Raw genomic sequence first — 15902 nt, 5'->3', positions numbered from 1 at the left:
TGCTTCCGTCTGTACAAACCCTCAGCAGCGGAGCACAGCACTCCGCCGCAAGCAGACTGCTCACATCTAAAATGCTAAGTTTCTCTCCTACACGAGGAGGACAGTCTCAGAACTTGCAGCAGAAACACGACAACACACAAAGGAAGGTTCAAGAAAATGGACAATGGCTCTGCCGGCCTCGGTGTCCACTGCTGAAGGGAACACACGGAGAGCGTGTCTGCGGCCACCATGCTTACCACGTGCTCTGAACCACGCCCGTCACGTCTGCCTTGTTGCTCTGCTCAGTTAATCTTCACTAACATTTTCAAAGTATTAATATTCCTGCCTCATGTGCGAGGAAAGGGAGGCTCAGAAAGATTCGAGAATTTCCAGTGACAGACTTTTTGAGGGGCACACGAACTTCTACTCCAGGCTTCTCGGGTACTAATACCTTCGTGCTCTTCATCCCAAACTCCACTCGCCTCCAAGAATTAGTCGCTGACCTCAAGGGCCTGCCATCTAACTGAGGGGCAAAGCCCAGCAGACACAAACCTGTTCGAGAACAATAAAGGACAACACTGAGAGGGTAAACAGGGCCTGTGTATCAGGAACTCTTCCAACGGACTCAACAGCAAAACCCGGAATTTAGAGGCGAGATGCAGAAGGCAGAAGAACGCCCCCTCCCGCCCCAAAAACCAGCACGTCCCAGTGCCTGGACCCCGTGATGATGTTCTGCGACCTGACAGATGGGAACTGAGGTTGCACGTGAAATTCAAGTCATTCATCGGCGGAACCCGAGATAGGGAGGCGATCCTGGGTCACTGGGGTCGGGCCCAGTGCGCTCACAGGATCCTGAGCTGTGCACGAGGGAGGCAGAGTCTGTGTGTGCTATGGACAGAACGGTGTCAGGGCACCCCCCCCACCCCCGTGCCCCAGGGTGAGTGTATGTGGTACGAGGCCTCCTGGGAGGTAATCAGATAATCAGGTCTGGTTGAGATCACGAGGGTGGGGCTCCCAGGGCGGGGTAAGTGCTCTGACAAGAAGAGATGCCGCAGAGCCTACTCACTGTCCACCCCGACAGGACAGGACGCGGCGAGAAGGCAGCCACGTGCCGGCCAGGGAGACAGCCTGCACAGCCACGCGGAGCCCCTGGCCTCCAGCTTCCGGCCTCCAGACCTATGAGACGCAGACGTTGGCGGACGAAGCCACCCGGTCTGGACGCTCTGTTAGGGCAGCCTGCGCAAAATAGGACAGCGTCACAGTGACGAGTGTGAGAAGGACTGCATCGGCCGTGACGGGTCTCGAAGATGCAAAGCCACCGATGGAGGACGCGGAGCCGGAAAAGGCGAGGAAGCGCTCCCGCCGGACCCCCAGGAAGGAGCTCTGCTGACGCCGCCACCTTTGACCCCCGGGACCCATCTCGGACCTGGGCTCTCCAGAGCCACGAGATGAATCTGTCCATTTCTCATTTTCACAGTTTTTCTTCCAAGTCGTATATGAGATTACTTTATTCCTGCATCTTCTCAATTGTCTCCTTGTATCTGCCCTTTCCCTTTCCTACTTGGCGAGATTTGGCTTTTCCATCCCACGATCGTTTTGTGATCTCTGTCAGGTTTTGCTCCAGTGATAACCACCTCGCGAGGGCGAATGCCCACATGGACAACTGGGCCAAGCGCCCTGTCCCGCTGGACATACTCGCGCAGTGTAGACGCCGTAGGTGTTCTTGTAAACCCGGACCACTCTGTCAATCTGCTGACCTTTGGAGTGAGCTGGCACAACCCGGACTCCACCACGCTTTCGGATGGGCTTGGCTCAAACACTGTACTTCTGCCTCAGCTTTTGCAAAGAGGGGGAAAACATAATCTTCCCACAAATGCGGGAGAACGCACCGAAATCCTTTCACAGTTCTGGTTCTGACGGGAGTCAGAAGTCACAAAGAGATTAAACTTCATCTTGGCCACTGTGGCTTCAGTGAGGGCCACAAAAGGGAAGAAACGAAATTTGTCATTTTAAGGCACTCAGTTTACCGTAAGTTGTCCCAGCAGCCACAGAAAACTACTGTGAGAGTAAGTAAAGAAGGTTAACATCTTCAACAGGAACCTGGACAGGAGGGCTTGTGTCCAGACCAGGAGTGGGGCTGGACAGCAGACGGTGTACAGAGACAGAGACAGCCTGCAACAGAGAGACACTCGGGACATGTGGGGATCAGTCAGAGGTCAGATGGGGCCAACCCATGACAAATCGGGAAAGCGGGCAGAAAAGTCCCAGTCTCAGAGAAATTAAGAACTCAAGACGGGAAAGGTATGAGGCAGTGTAAGGCATGAATGGTGAATTCTTTCTGTTGTTCTTTTAATCACACGTGAAATGAGTGCTCTTCCTAGGCAAGCAGTGGCCTTAGGACACGAAGCACGCTCATGACCAAACCGCATGGGCCTCCTCTTGGAACTAACCACCCTGAGAGACAGCTTGCGTGGACGCTCACAGGGCCCCAGACCAACTGCGGTCGCCCGCGGCTAATCCCTTCCTGAATATGCCCCACTGATTTCTGGTGTCTCGTTCTAAAAAAAAGTTTCATTTATCCTCACACTCCTCTAACCAAAAGTATTCAAAGGAATATGAAACTAAAAGCAGTTCTGGAGAAGAGTTCCAAAAATGTTTTGAATGGCGTCAGCACATCGCAAGAAAAGGTATGGGGTTTCCTCCAGAAGTCACCAAAGAAGGGGAATTCTTTGAAGCAACCACACGGCTCTGAAATAAAGCCTTCGGGATCCGTACTCCGACTTTAAGATAATTGAGATTCATGGCCTCGTAATAAATCAAACTTGGCATGAGCTATGAGATGGGTAAAAGATGACAGGAGCAGCAGCTCCCCCGCCCCCTGCCGCCGCCAAGGGCTCGCTAGCGGTCAGCCTGCTGTGTGGCGCCTCGGGAAGGACACAGGCTGCGTGCCTGAAGTGTGAGGTTAGAATTCCAGAACCAGCTTCTCCCTTCCTCAAGCCTCCCTTTCCTCTAAGAAAGTGGCAAAACACCCTTTCCGGCAGGCAGGAGAGCAAGTGCAGAGGGAGAGGCGCAGAACGTGGCCCACCGGGGAAACCGCACGTTATTTCCCAGAAGGAACCCCGGGAGGCAGCCTGAGCCCGGGAGATGTGAGGAGCTTGGTCTGCCTCTGGCGTCCTCCTGTGTTTACTGAGCCGAGGCTTACACTAGATGGATGAAGGGAGGCAGTGACGATCTCATCAGCAAAAAGATCTGGAAAGGGCTAAGAGAGTCTTCCTCCCACACTCCACAGGGGCAGGCTGAAGTCTCCGGCCAGTCCGGCAGGAACAGACACCTGCTTACCTGCGCTTGACCCCAATTTCCCTACAATGCTACGGCCCAGCAGGCCTTCCTCATCTCTCCCAGGCTCTGGAACTTGCCTTCATGCACGTCGAAGTGGATAATGAGAAAACGCTGCAGACTCTCGAGCAGAGAAGTAACATCACTGGGCTGTATTTTAGGAAACGACTCTGGGGCAGGTAAAGGAAGGAGGTCTGTGGCACACGCTAGACAATACAGGTCACAAAGGCAGATGCGACACAAGTGTTACTAAATTCGTACAGGCCAGCTTCCTGACACTGTGTGTCTACACCTCCTTCCTCTATGCTGGCTTGTGAAAGCTATGTGGCGGAGTACTGGGCTAGCCTACGGGGACACGCAGGTCCTTCTCAGGACTGGCTGTGGTCATGTGGCCAACGCCGGCACGAGAAGCACAGTCCTTCATTTTTACTTCTGATCAGAATAGCCTCCTCGACATGGGACTTCAAAATCACTCTTGAAACTCATCAGAATATAAAAATGCCCTCTTTTAAGCTAGCCTTAAATTATATACTCAAAAGCCCGAGTGAACATGTTGAAATCTATTGTTTGTCAAAAGAACTAAGCATCCATCTTTGAGTGATTTCTGGAAATCTTGAAAATGGTCAGTGGGCCAAACACCCCAAAAACATGGTGGCCCCAGAACGGAGCGGGCCCAGCACACAGCCCTGGGCAAACGGGAAGCCAAGTTCCACGGAGCAGCCCGGGAACATGTGCAGCCCTCTGATCTCAGGTGGCTCGTCTATCAAACGAGATAGTCGGCTGTAAAGATTAACATAATGTACGGAAAGCACAGGTTTGTAGTAAGTGTCCAAAAAACCTACAAACGATCATGATTCCTCCCTTCCCCCTCATGACTTTATCCAGGATAAGAGCTAGAGGCAGGTGACCACCTCTTTGGAGAGTCAAACATTTATTTCAGCAAAGCTCAGTGTTGAGTGAAAAGGTTTATACTCTTTGTTATTTCCTTTTAAATAAAAAGTACTTTCCTACATACATTTATTTCGTTATGTGTTACTCACTGAAAACTAATTCTTCTTCCTTCATAAAATCAGTAGTTGGCAGGTAATCAGTCAATCGATGTTTATGCATTTGCAAGCTAAGCACGGCAGCAGTTTCTGGTTTTGTTTTGTGTTTTTAGAAACTGTTTTTAGGACTGTGACAGCACCTGGGTGGCTCAATGGGGTGGGCATCCGACGCTTGGTTTCAGCTCGGGTCATCATCCCGGGGTCATGGGCTTAATCTCTGCACTGAGCCCCATGCTCAGTGACGCATCTGTTCGACAGTCTCTCCCTCCCTCTCCCACTGCCTCTCCCCCTCCAATAAATAATACAATCTTTATTTTTTTTAAGATTTTATTTATCTATTTGGGGGGGGGCACAAGCCAGGGAAAGGTCAGAGGGAGAGGGAGAAGCAGACGCCTAACCCGACATGGGGCTCAATCCCAGGACCCCGAGATCATGACCTGAGCCAAAGGCGGACACTTAACTGACTGAGCCACCCAGGTGCCCCAATGTATACAATCTTTTAAAAAAACAAAACAAAACCGTAGAAGACTCTGAAGAACATCGAGATGAGGTTTCAACCTTGGCACTACCGACATTTGGGCCCATCTAATTCTTTGTTGGGAGCTGTCCTGTGCGTCAGAGGATTTTAGCAGCATCCTTGGCTTCCACCCACAAGTGCCCACAGTCTGTACACACGCCCACGCACCTCTCAGTTGTTAGTAACCAAACTGGGGGGAGCAAAATCACCCCGATCCGCATTCTAACCCAACTGAATTATTTCAGAGACAAAGAAGCCAGGGCTAAAACATGCTAAGCAATTTGCTCCAGGGGACAACAGCGAGCGGCACGAGTTCCAGGTCCAAAAAGCTTTCGAACTCAGTCGGGACAAGCTTAGTCATGAACAACTTAAGTCCCTCCCACCTCTTCTTTGCTTTCCTGAACTTCCTTCACGTTCTTTTGGAACTTAACCATAAACAACTGAATACCTGTCTAATCATGTAACATCAATACGTTATAATACATAAGATAATGGAAAATGAAGGGGGAAAAGTATCTATAAAGTCAAAATGCCAATACAGTCATTTTTTTAGCATCCTGTCCCCAAATCTTTTTTCCTATATATATGCCTTTTCCCCCTCCTGATAAATTTTTCATCTTCTCTTTATCCCTGAAGTCAAGATAGGGTATGTCCTGAGATATGTACACATGTCCGCCCATAAACACACACACAGGCACACTCGCACACATACGTATGCACATTTATGTGTGAGTGTATGATCTGTTTTCCTTAGACTTCAGGCACTCTCTCAATCTGAGATCTTATTTTATCTTTTATGGGGAGGCCGGGTGGGGGTGGGGGGATAGAGAGAGAATCTTAAGCAGGCTCTGCCCAGTGCAGAGCCCAACACGGGGCTCCATCCCATGACCCTGAGATCATGACCTGAGTCAAAATCAAGAGTTGGACGCTCAACCAACTGAGCCACCCGGGTACCCCTCAACCTGAGATCGCAAATCCTTCTTTAGTTTTGAGAATTTGTCAGCTATTACTTTTTAAAAACTCTCCCCTTTTCTACTTTTCCCCAAAAGGACGGGTGCTATATTGGTCCCTCTCAGTCTATTTTCTGAGGCTCCTGATTTTTATTTTGCACTGTCCATTCACTCCTTTAACTCATGTCCTGGCAACACACAGCATCACTAATCCTCTCCTCCTGTGTGGGCAGCTTGCCATTTAGGAAATTTTAGTCTTTATTTCAACAATTGCATATTCTTCTATTTCCACACCTTTTACTGGCTCTTTTCTGGTTCCAGTAACTAAATACCTCCCTTGCCTTTTGAAGGGTGTTAATCGTACCCTCTTATTTGGAGTCCTGCCCTGACTGCCCTACTAACTTGGTCTCCTCAACTGTGAGCTCTCTACCTTCTTGCCTGGGGACCCGCCAAATGTTAGGCTATTCTTAATAGCATTTCTGAACACTGAGAAGCGTCTCATTTTGAGGAAGTCTGATTTAACAATTTTTTTTTCTTTTTACGCTATTGCCTTCTGTGTCCTTTCCAAGGAGCCTTGCCTGCCCTGTGTTGTAAAGACGTTCTCCTCTGTGTTCTTTAAGAAGCTTTACAGCTTTAATGGGATCGGGAGGGAGACAAACCATAAGTGACTCTTAATCTCACAAAACAAACTGAGGGTTGCTGGGGGGGGGGGGGTTGGGAGAGGGGGAGGGGGTTATGGACATTGGGGAGGGTATGTGCTATAGAGAGTGCTGTGAAGTGTGTAAACCTGGCGATTCACAGACCTGTACCCCTGGGGATAAAAATACATTATATGTTTATAAATAAATAAATAAATAAATAAATTTTTTTTAAAAAAAAAAGAAGCTTTACAGCTTTAGTTTTTCTGTTTGAATCTACGATCCATTTCACAGTACTGCTCGCCTAGGGTGGGAGAGCAGGCCGTGCTTCCTTTGTTCTGATGGAAAGATCAGTTGTTCCAGGACCATGTGCTAGAAACACCTTCGGCTCCCGTGGCTCTGCCTCGGCAACTGTGCTGACAGACAACTCTCGGTCAGGGTCTATTTCCAGGCTGTCTTCTGTTCTGCTCATCTCTTTGCTGGCCCCCTGCTGGCAACACAGTCGAGACCACCGCGGTCTCACAGGACCTGAAGTCAGATGGCCTAAGTTCTCCAACTTGTCTCTGTCCCAAGATTACTTGGGACAGTCCAGGTCCTGTGTGTTTCCTCGTAAGTTCTGGAATTGGCTTATCAATTTCTCCTGCTGGAATTTTCATTAGGACTGTAGTGCATCTTGAGAGCCATTTGGGGGAGAACAGACATCGTGACTACATCAAGTCTTCCAACCCACATACGTCATATACCTCGCATTTAGGTAATTCCTGCCAGTGGGGTTCTGTAGTTTTCAATGTAGAGATCCTGCATATCTTTTGTTAAATCTGTTCCTAAATATCCTTGCCATTCTTGACTATTGTACTTTGTAGCTGACATTTCCTACTGGCCTCTTGACAATCTTGGCTTGCACAGCCCTCCCTGGGGGAGGCAAACACCGTTCCTGGAGCTGCTGCTCACAACAGCAGAACTAGGGTGGGGGTGGGCACAAGAGGTACTTCCAGACCCTTCTGTGCCCCTCCCTCCTTTTAACCACCTGTAGCAGTCCCTGTCCTTCTACTCCAGTTGCTGCTGTCATCAAAGAGAACACCACGAGGGTGATCCTGTGGCCTGACGGCATCTGTGGGCACAGATCCCAGGCCCTGTCCTCCTCCCAGCCACCAGCCACGAGCAACGGGAGTGTCTCTGCCACACTCGGCAGCGCTGTGCTCCCCAAGCCAGCCTTGCTCTCTGCAGTCCGTCACCTGGTTCCACGGTCTCTGGGAGCTCTCACCACTTCTAGCCTCCAAGGCTGCCACTGGCTTGTTTCTGAGGGAAACGACATAGTCACTTCATGACTTAAAAAAAGTTATTGTCTATCACCTGTTACGGTTCTGAGCAGGGGGCAGACCCGCCACATGTGTGCAGCCTGAAATCTTTAAGTCCGAAAAAAGTGCATGAGTCTAGCAGAAATTCCTTCGAACAGTTGATGGTGCTTGTATGTTAATCACCATCCCCAACAAGAAAGGTAAGCACGGGATGAGAGCAACGGGAGGGCCATTCTGACATGATTAACACGCAAACCAAACAACGGAGGCAGCAATGAGGCCGGTGTCCTTGTCCACCACTTAGACAAAGCTGGCTCATGCAGGGCTGTGGTGGGAAATTCAGCCGCACTTCAGAGAACAGGAAGCAGCGCGTGGGACCGTGGGAGGGTGGGGGGCGGGGGCGGCAGACGCAGCGCCATTCCAGAATCAGACAACTGACAAAACAAAACACACTTCTAAAAACGAAACATCCCAACTCAACTTTACAATTTGCATGCCTAGAAAAAAAAGGTTTGGTTGGTTATTCATTACTGGTGATCAATCACTATTAGGGCCTCAGTCACTGCCAATGCCAGGATTTGCACAAAGAAACCCCTAGGAAAGAATGCATACTCACCCAGCCCAGAGACATTTATTGCTTTCACGGATTTCTTCATTTTGTAAAGAACCATCCGGTCCACATCCAAAGCCTAGAATATAGAGAAGTGGTATTAATTAACACGTGTTTGAGGTTAGATCACGACTGAGGGAATGGCCTTGTGACGGCCACTCTGGAGGCCCTGGTGAGCGGTTTCTGGGGGACACGTCCTCAGTGCGGTGTGCCGATGCAGTCATCCCCAAAGCCACCGCCTCCCGGGTGCCTCACGCACACCAAGCATGCGAGCCACCTCCGCCCGCACGGGGCACTGGCCGCCGCCCCCTACAGCGAGGAGTTTCACCGGGGACCGACTCCCCCTCCACCCTGTCTCAGTCCTCCCTGGGACCAAGCACGGCCGATCTGGGCCCACCTGCCAGGTGCTCCTTCCCAAGAGGGGCGAAGGGCAGGGAACCAGGGGAGGAGTGAGGAGGGGGTGGTGAGGGAGATCTGCCACCAGCATGTCCCCACCCCAGCCAGACGCCCCACCCAGAGGCAGCAGGGTCTGGGGAAGGCAAACCCACTCCGGACCTGCAAAGACCCGGACAGGAATTTGTTTGGGTTAGAAGGCATGTTCTTAATCCTCTCCTAGCCTAGGCTTCCTTCCAGAACCAGGGCGTACCAAACCTACTTTGCAAGGTTGAATGATTAATTGGACACACTGAAGTACTTAATATTCCTCTATTATACTCCATTTAATGTCGCACTTTAAGAGACCAACCCCCACACAGTAGTAGCACAGGGCACCTGGAGAGCCTCGCCCACAGGAAGCCCAAGCAGTACCTGCTCAATGACCATGCGGATCAGGAATTCTAATTATAGCTCTGCTTTCTCACAAAAGTTACGGGGGGTAAAATGTCCTCTGAACCCAATTAAACACGGCAGAAGAACAATGCGTCACTCTCGGCTGTGACAGGAGGTAGGGAGCGTGCGTGAACTGGGAGAGTGACAGCGATCACAGGGTCACTATGAAGAAACCAAGAACTGCACCCAGCCCAACATCTGCTATGCGGTGACACTCAGTAAGAACATCGTTATTACTCACCACGGGTTTTAATCATAAAGTTTCAATCGCTGTCGTCAGCGGCAGGGCACACCACCTCAGCAGAGCCCCTCATGTCCAGCCTTCCTGAATCCCCTTCACATATTTATGTTTTTAAGAGCGAGCACGCAAGCCGGGTCGGGGGGGCAAAGGCGAGGGAGAGAGAAAATCCCAAGTGGGCTCCGTGCCCAGAGTGAGCTTAACTCGGGCACCCCAGATGAATCCCTTCTTGAATCCACTTTCAATATCAGCATGCTGAGTTCCATTCTAAAGCAGCAATGACTAATTTTTTAAGATTTTTATTTATTATTTTAGAGAGCGAGTGAGAGAGAGAGAAAGAGAGCGAGCACGGGGAGGGCAGAGGAGAGGGAGAGACAAATCTCAAGCAGACACTCCCCCAACCCTGAGCCGAAACCAAGAGTCCGCTGCTCACCCGGCCGAGGTGCCGAAGTGCCCCAAGAGAAGTTATGCTTTAAAAAGTATTATTGGGGCACCTGGCTGGCTCCGCAGTAGCGCGTACAGCTCTGAATCGCAGGGTCGGGAGCTCATGTCCCATGTTGGGCACAGAGTCTACTTGAAATTTAAAAAAAAAAGCATTATTTGCTGACATACTGTAGGAAGGTAGGTAAGGATTGACATAAGAAAGTCAAAATTTCTTGTAGGGAATAAGCTTTTATTTTCCTAGGGCATCTTTAGTCTGTTCTTGGCCTTCCCTTGAGGTGGGAAAAGGGATCTGGAGACAGAAGAGAAGCCAGGAAACTCACTGCTGAGCTCCTTCTCGGGACGCGCCATCCCCCTTCCCGCCCCAGGCCGCCGCCCAGCGACCAGGACCTGCAGTGCGAGCACCACTGGCTGGGTTCTGCCAGTGACGGCAGGGAACAGGAGTTGTTCAGGGCCGGGTCAGAAACACTGGTTCCTGAAGCTCTATCCATGGTGTGTCCGAGAGCACAACTCTCACAAAGACACAAGTTCAATGATTCATCAGAGCTCTGGAAGGTCCCAAGCCCCAGGTGAACGGCCATTACTGAAAGACAGATTTGATCTAATCAACATCTACTCCCCCGCTTGCAGAGACTTTGGTCGGGAATTGCTAGAACAATCTCTGACCTGCATTCAGGTAATTACACCTGCTCCTTCTCCTAAAGCCTCCCACAGGCAGCAGAAGACACCGCCACCAGCTCGGTGAGCCTCCACGGAAACGCAGGCAGCCAACATCCCAACGAAGCCCTTTCTGTGGCCCAGGAGCTGTGAAGGGAGAAAACGGCTCTCGCAGAGGAGAGAGACGCACCGCACAAGTTCAAGGGGCCGTGCCCACCCAGGACGCTGGTGCTGTTTCTGCACACGCTCAGAACAAGGCAGCGACTGTGGCGGCTTTGAAACGGCTTCGTGATCTGGCCTCACTGCTTCTCCAGCCCCATCTCCTGATCCCCTTCCTTCCCCAACTGTACCCTAAGCTTCCGTCACAATGAACTCCTGCAGCTCCCCCCAACCTTCTTCCTCTTTACTTCTGAGCACTGTGCACACTCTCTTCCCTCCTTAGCATACTCTCCCTGCCTCCTCCTGACCCAGCTCCAATTCTGCAAGTTGATTTGGGACAGGCCCTCTTCCCGAAAGCCTTCTCACACAGGTTGCTCACTCACTTCTCCTGTAGCATCCTGTGCTTAACTCAGTAGTTCAGCCCATAAAATTTATTGAGCACCTACTACATGCTAAGTACTAAGCCAGATGTCAGAGCCACAAGGGTGAGCAAAACAGGGCAACGCCCATGCCTGCTAGGAACTCACAATCTAGCAAGATAATCCCCTAAATAAACACAAAGCCAGCAGTCCCGGACTGTCTTGTACTGGCCTACTTTGCTATTTGTCCCGCGCTCCTCAAGACCTGCGCTGCCCACTGGGGTAACTACAAGACACATGTGTCTAGTGAGCACGGACTTATGGCCAGTGCCACACATTAAAATGATAATATTTTGGCCATATTAGGTTAAATGTTAATAAAATAAGCTTTTTGTATCTTTTTACTTTTTTCAGTGGTCTCCTAGAAGGGCCGGAACTTGCTCATGGCTGTGTCCTCAGTGCCCAGCAGAAAGCTGACATGCAACAGGACCAAAAAACAGCTCAGTAAGTGCCCCCGAGACCAGAAAGCCAGGCAGGGACTCAAGAGGCTGACAAGGGTGTCTGGCTGATCCTGGAGACCGTGGGCAGCTACCGAAGGCTTCCCAGCACAGAAGGGAGAGCTGTACCTTGAAGGTCATTCAGGCCCCAGCAGGAACAATGGACCTGAGCAGGCAGGAAGTGGACTCAGGGAAAGGATATCCAAGGGTGAAGGACCTGGCTGGGCCCCATGATTGGGAAGCCACATGGGATCGGTACAGGGCAGCAGACATTCTGGAAAAGTCAGTGAGTAACAGGGAGACCTATTCCGCCTCCTCAACCGATTTTGCTCCCCAGCCTCTGGCACTCTGAAAGATGACAGAGTAATCTTGTGCCCATAGGGGTTTGACTCAATTGTGCTGAGAAAAATGGGCACCAGAATCATTGTCTACCTTGGTGTGGAAGGCCGACCATAGACGAAATGCGCTTCCAAACACCATTGAACTTGGCAAATTTCCTCCCACATTATACTGTGGGTCACACCCCTCCCTGATCTCTTCCTGCATACAAGTCTTGTAAAAATAGGCCACCATATGGAATCTTCTAGCTCTGTTATTAAAGAGGCTGTGCTGTTTCCTGAACTCCGGGAAGAGTGGATAGGCGGTAACTACTGCTGCTTTTCTACGGGTCTGTTCAGTGCCTGGAAATAAAGGTGAGGTAGGCGTAGAGGTAATTTTAAATTAAAACTGTAAGAGGGAAAGCAATTACCTCCCCACTCAGAAACACACCCTTCATTATGGTGCATATTTACAGATAAATGAGATTAAACTTGGTCAGGAGAAGTTCGAATGATTAAGACGTAGAGCCAGAAAAAGTCTTCCGTCAATTACATATGAAAACAACCCTGAAATCCTAAAAAAAAAGAAAAAAAAAAAAGCAGCAAAACTTGAGAGCCTCAAGAAACCAAGGGTGTCCGTCATCAGGCTGAGATTCCTAGCAGACCAGGCACTCACCCACCCTCTCCTCTCCCCAGATCGACCCAAGCTTAAAAGGAGGGAAAAGAGTCACAGCCCCAGCCGGAATGTGTGTGTAAAAACCACAAACTCCGGCCAAAACCGAACGGCCAACACAGACCTACGCGGGAATGGAGCAACAGCTCAAGTCCGGCCAAACCCCATTAATTCTGAGGCTCTATGCCACAGTCGACCTGCAGTTTATAAAACGAGCTTCCCAGAGTAAATTTATCACATAAACAAGACGGCAGAGATGTGTCTCGGATATTTTAGAGGAAAATAAACAACTGTTTCCAACCACTCCAAAAGCATCTCTTTTGATCCCGGAGCCACTGCACACAGGGCCCTGGGTCTGATTTACTCGGGCGAGCAGCGCCCCGTGGGCCCGGGGGTGGGGGGGGCTCGTCCATGGACCGTGGCTCCCGGGAGGGCTGCAGCTGGCAAAAGGAATGTGCCCCTGAGACACACGGGGCATGAGCTCCCAACTGGCTCCTTTCCTCCTCAGGCCTGTGTTGTCCAGTAGGGTAGCCCCTAGCCCCACAGGAACATGAAGAATAAAATTAATTAAAATGTAGTAAAATAAAAAATCCAGCTCCTCACGTCTCGCCGCCTTTCTCAGGAGCTGCAGCCCCACATAACCCGTTTCTAAACGCGCCGGCCCCTCTATGCTTTTCCTCTGCGCCTGCAGACCCATGTGTGCAATCCCCGAGGGCAGTCCTATAAGTCACTGGTGTCATCTGGGGGGTCCTCTCCTCTCCCCCACCCTGCCCTGGGCTCGGCCCAGAGCACGGGTCATGCTGACCATGGGTCATACCCATCTCCCTTCAGAGGGCTGAGGTTATTACTCTGTGTTCCCAGAGGCCATGGGGACATCCATCCTGGCACGGAGGCCCCCACCTCCTCCTGCTGGATGGTGGGGGCCAGACCCACAGTGTCTGAGGAGCTGAGCCGGGAGTGGGTGGGCCCCTGCGGCGGGCTGGGTTTTGTGGGGCCGCGAGCTGAGGAACTGCAGAGATGGATGTTTCCAACCGATACCACCACGAGTTGAAGGGGAATAGCAGCTTTGAAGCCCACTGCAGAATCGTCCCAGAAAGAACTCCCTGATTCTGATCAGCAGACCAGCATTACCGAAAAACTGTACCGCATCCGGTGTTCTATTCTGAACTTGGTTTAAAAAAATTATGGAAATTTAGTTTCTCTCTTATTAGTACAAATATCTATATAATATGTTCCATTTTGCCTCCAGGCCCGCAAAGCCTAAAACACTCACTGTCGGGCCCTTTACAAAGTCTGTTGACCCTGGCCCTGAGGATTCACACAGAGGTTTCTCCAACCCTGGCAGCCGGCCCAGTGTCCTCTTGGCACAGCAGCGTTTGGTCGCCAGTAGTTTGAGCCAGCAAGGGTGGGACGGGGCTGGCTTCCTCCTTGGAACCCAAAGATGCTGCCTGGAGGAAGAGAAAATTGCAGACCACAGGTCTCCCCACCCCGGGTGGGCTGCCTGGGAGTCCCGTTCCACTCTCCTGTCCCAACTCCTCTCCCTCGCTCCTTTTATGAAAGGCTAACCTGACAGGCAATGACATTTTTGAAAGACACAGACCAAATGACAGAACAAAGCAACACTCAGAACTGTTGGCTTTGCCCAAGGACGGCTTTGCCAAGGAAGAGCCATACAAACATTTAGATGGCAGCTTTGCCTCATTGCACGTTTCCCTTCACTTTTAAAGTAACGCAAAACATTAATGACAGTGTCAAATATTTCCAGAAGCCTTCTGGGACGCACAGAAATGCACTGTGACCTACAGACTCAGTTTAAGGCCAGACCAATAATGGATCGACTTCCCTCTGGGAATAAAGCAGAGGCCTGGAGAACAGCAGGTGTCACGGAGAATCACGATCAAATAAATATGCAAGCTAAATCAGCCGTGTGAGACACGTATGCGTCAGGACACACTGGAAGGGCACACTTGGTGTTCTCCAATAAGACTGAGGGTACGCCTAGTACGTACACATCTGCACCAGAAGACAAGGGGGTTCGTGGCACTCCTGCAAACAGCTGAAAACTGGACCAACCCGAATCCCTGTTAATGGTAAAAATGGACGAAATGTCACACGGACACGGACAAACGTTACCCACTCAGAACATAAAGGAATTTCACAAAAATGATAAACAAAAGCAGCAATTTGCAGAAGTCTACATGCAGTATACTACCACAGAAGTTTAAAGGGATAGGAAAAGCTGGATTATACGGTTCAGTGTTTAGGGATGAATAACGTTGCTGATAAAACTACAAACAGATGCGAGGAGATGTCTATCACATGGCGGGGCATGGCTGGGCACAGCTGGGCACGGTGGGGCGGGCAACAACCCTGAGGGTGTTGACAGGCAGGCGGGCGGGGAGTGCTCTCTGAATGCTGACCGTGACCGGGAAGGACAGGACGGCTGGATGAGGGTCTGTTCGTAATCACTCTTTAATTGTAGTATATTTCCTTACGTGTGTATGTGTGTGTGTGTGTGTATGATTTGCTAACTTGAATAAAAATAAATTTAAAGTCTTCTTTATGGAAAAGAAATTAAGATCAACCAGAGTTTGGGGGTAGAGCCAGAAAGGCTGCCAAAATGAAGGTAATTCATGAGCTCAGCATTTTGGTCACACACCATGAATGAAAGGAACTTAGAGATCCCCTAGTCCCGTTTCCAAGACATCCGAGAGCAGAGGACACAAATCAGTAAGCTGGAGACATAGGTGAAGACAGTTGCCAGGTGTGCCAATTCCTAAAGCAGCCAGCTCTTGAGGACAGGCAAACAAGATACATTTCTTTCATTTTTCTCCAACACATTTTTATTCCTCAGAATGTCTCAAATTCTGTGCGTTTCTGCCAGAACCAGGTTGACAGCTCAGTGGGCAGCTATTCAGAGGACAGCCAGCCCGCTAATCCCAACCGTCAACTAGACCTTGACCATGGCCTCAATCACAGGTACTAGCAACAATGCATCCAAACCTGGGGCCGGGGGATGGGGGAATCATCAGGGAAAGGGGCACCAGCACAGCCAGTCTGTGTGCATGTGGTTGACCCTGTATACATGGGTATACATGGATATACAGGGCACAGAGAATGCAAAACAATAAGGCAGCTTCCAAAGGTCAAAATGCAATAGACCCTCCTCAAAATATCATCTTGGGAAAGCAGGAGGGTACAAGGTGATTTACTGAACCAACTGAACACACACACACACACACACACACAACTGTAACCAAGAAATAAACTGTTAAAAACTAGAGGACAAGCAAGTGTTGTATCATACACACAAACTGTGTATATAGAGGAAACATAATTTTAGTAATAATTTTTGTTGT

General features: G+C 50.2%; 1 protein-coding gene and 1 pseudogene across 4 annotated transcripts in view; both read right to left on the bottom strand.

Moving 5' to 3' along the window:
- The window catches only part of ASAP2 (ArfGAP with SH3 domain, ankyrin repeat and PH domain 2), a 170072-nt gene that overhangs the window by 101964 nt on the left and 52206 nt on the right, over positions 1–15902 (bottom strand). For all 4 annotated transcript variants that reach the window (XM_045979582.1, XM_045979584.1, XM_045979583.1 and 1 more), the window contains exon 2: positions 8381–8453. In XM_045979582.1, the coding sequence (XP_045835538.1) occupies positions 8381–8453 (73 nt within the window). The remainder of the gene's footprint in view (positions 1–8380; positions 8454–15902) is intronic.
- LOC123925957 lies at positions 1403–1931 on the bottom strand (annotated as a pseudogene).

The sequence above is a fragment of the Meles meles genome, chromosome 15 (genome assembly GCF_922984935.1).
Source record: "Meles meles chromosome 15, mMelMel3.1 paternal haplotype, whole genome shotgun sequence".
In the NCBI taxonomy this organism is placed as follows: Eukaryota; Metazoa; Chordata; class Mammalia; order Carnivora; family Mustelidae; genus Meles; species Meles meles.
The sequence above is the reverse complement of the archived record's forward strand: the minus strand, read 5'-3'. Positions and strand labels throughout refer to the sequence as shown.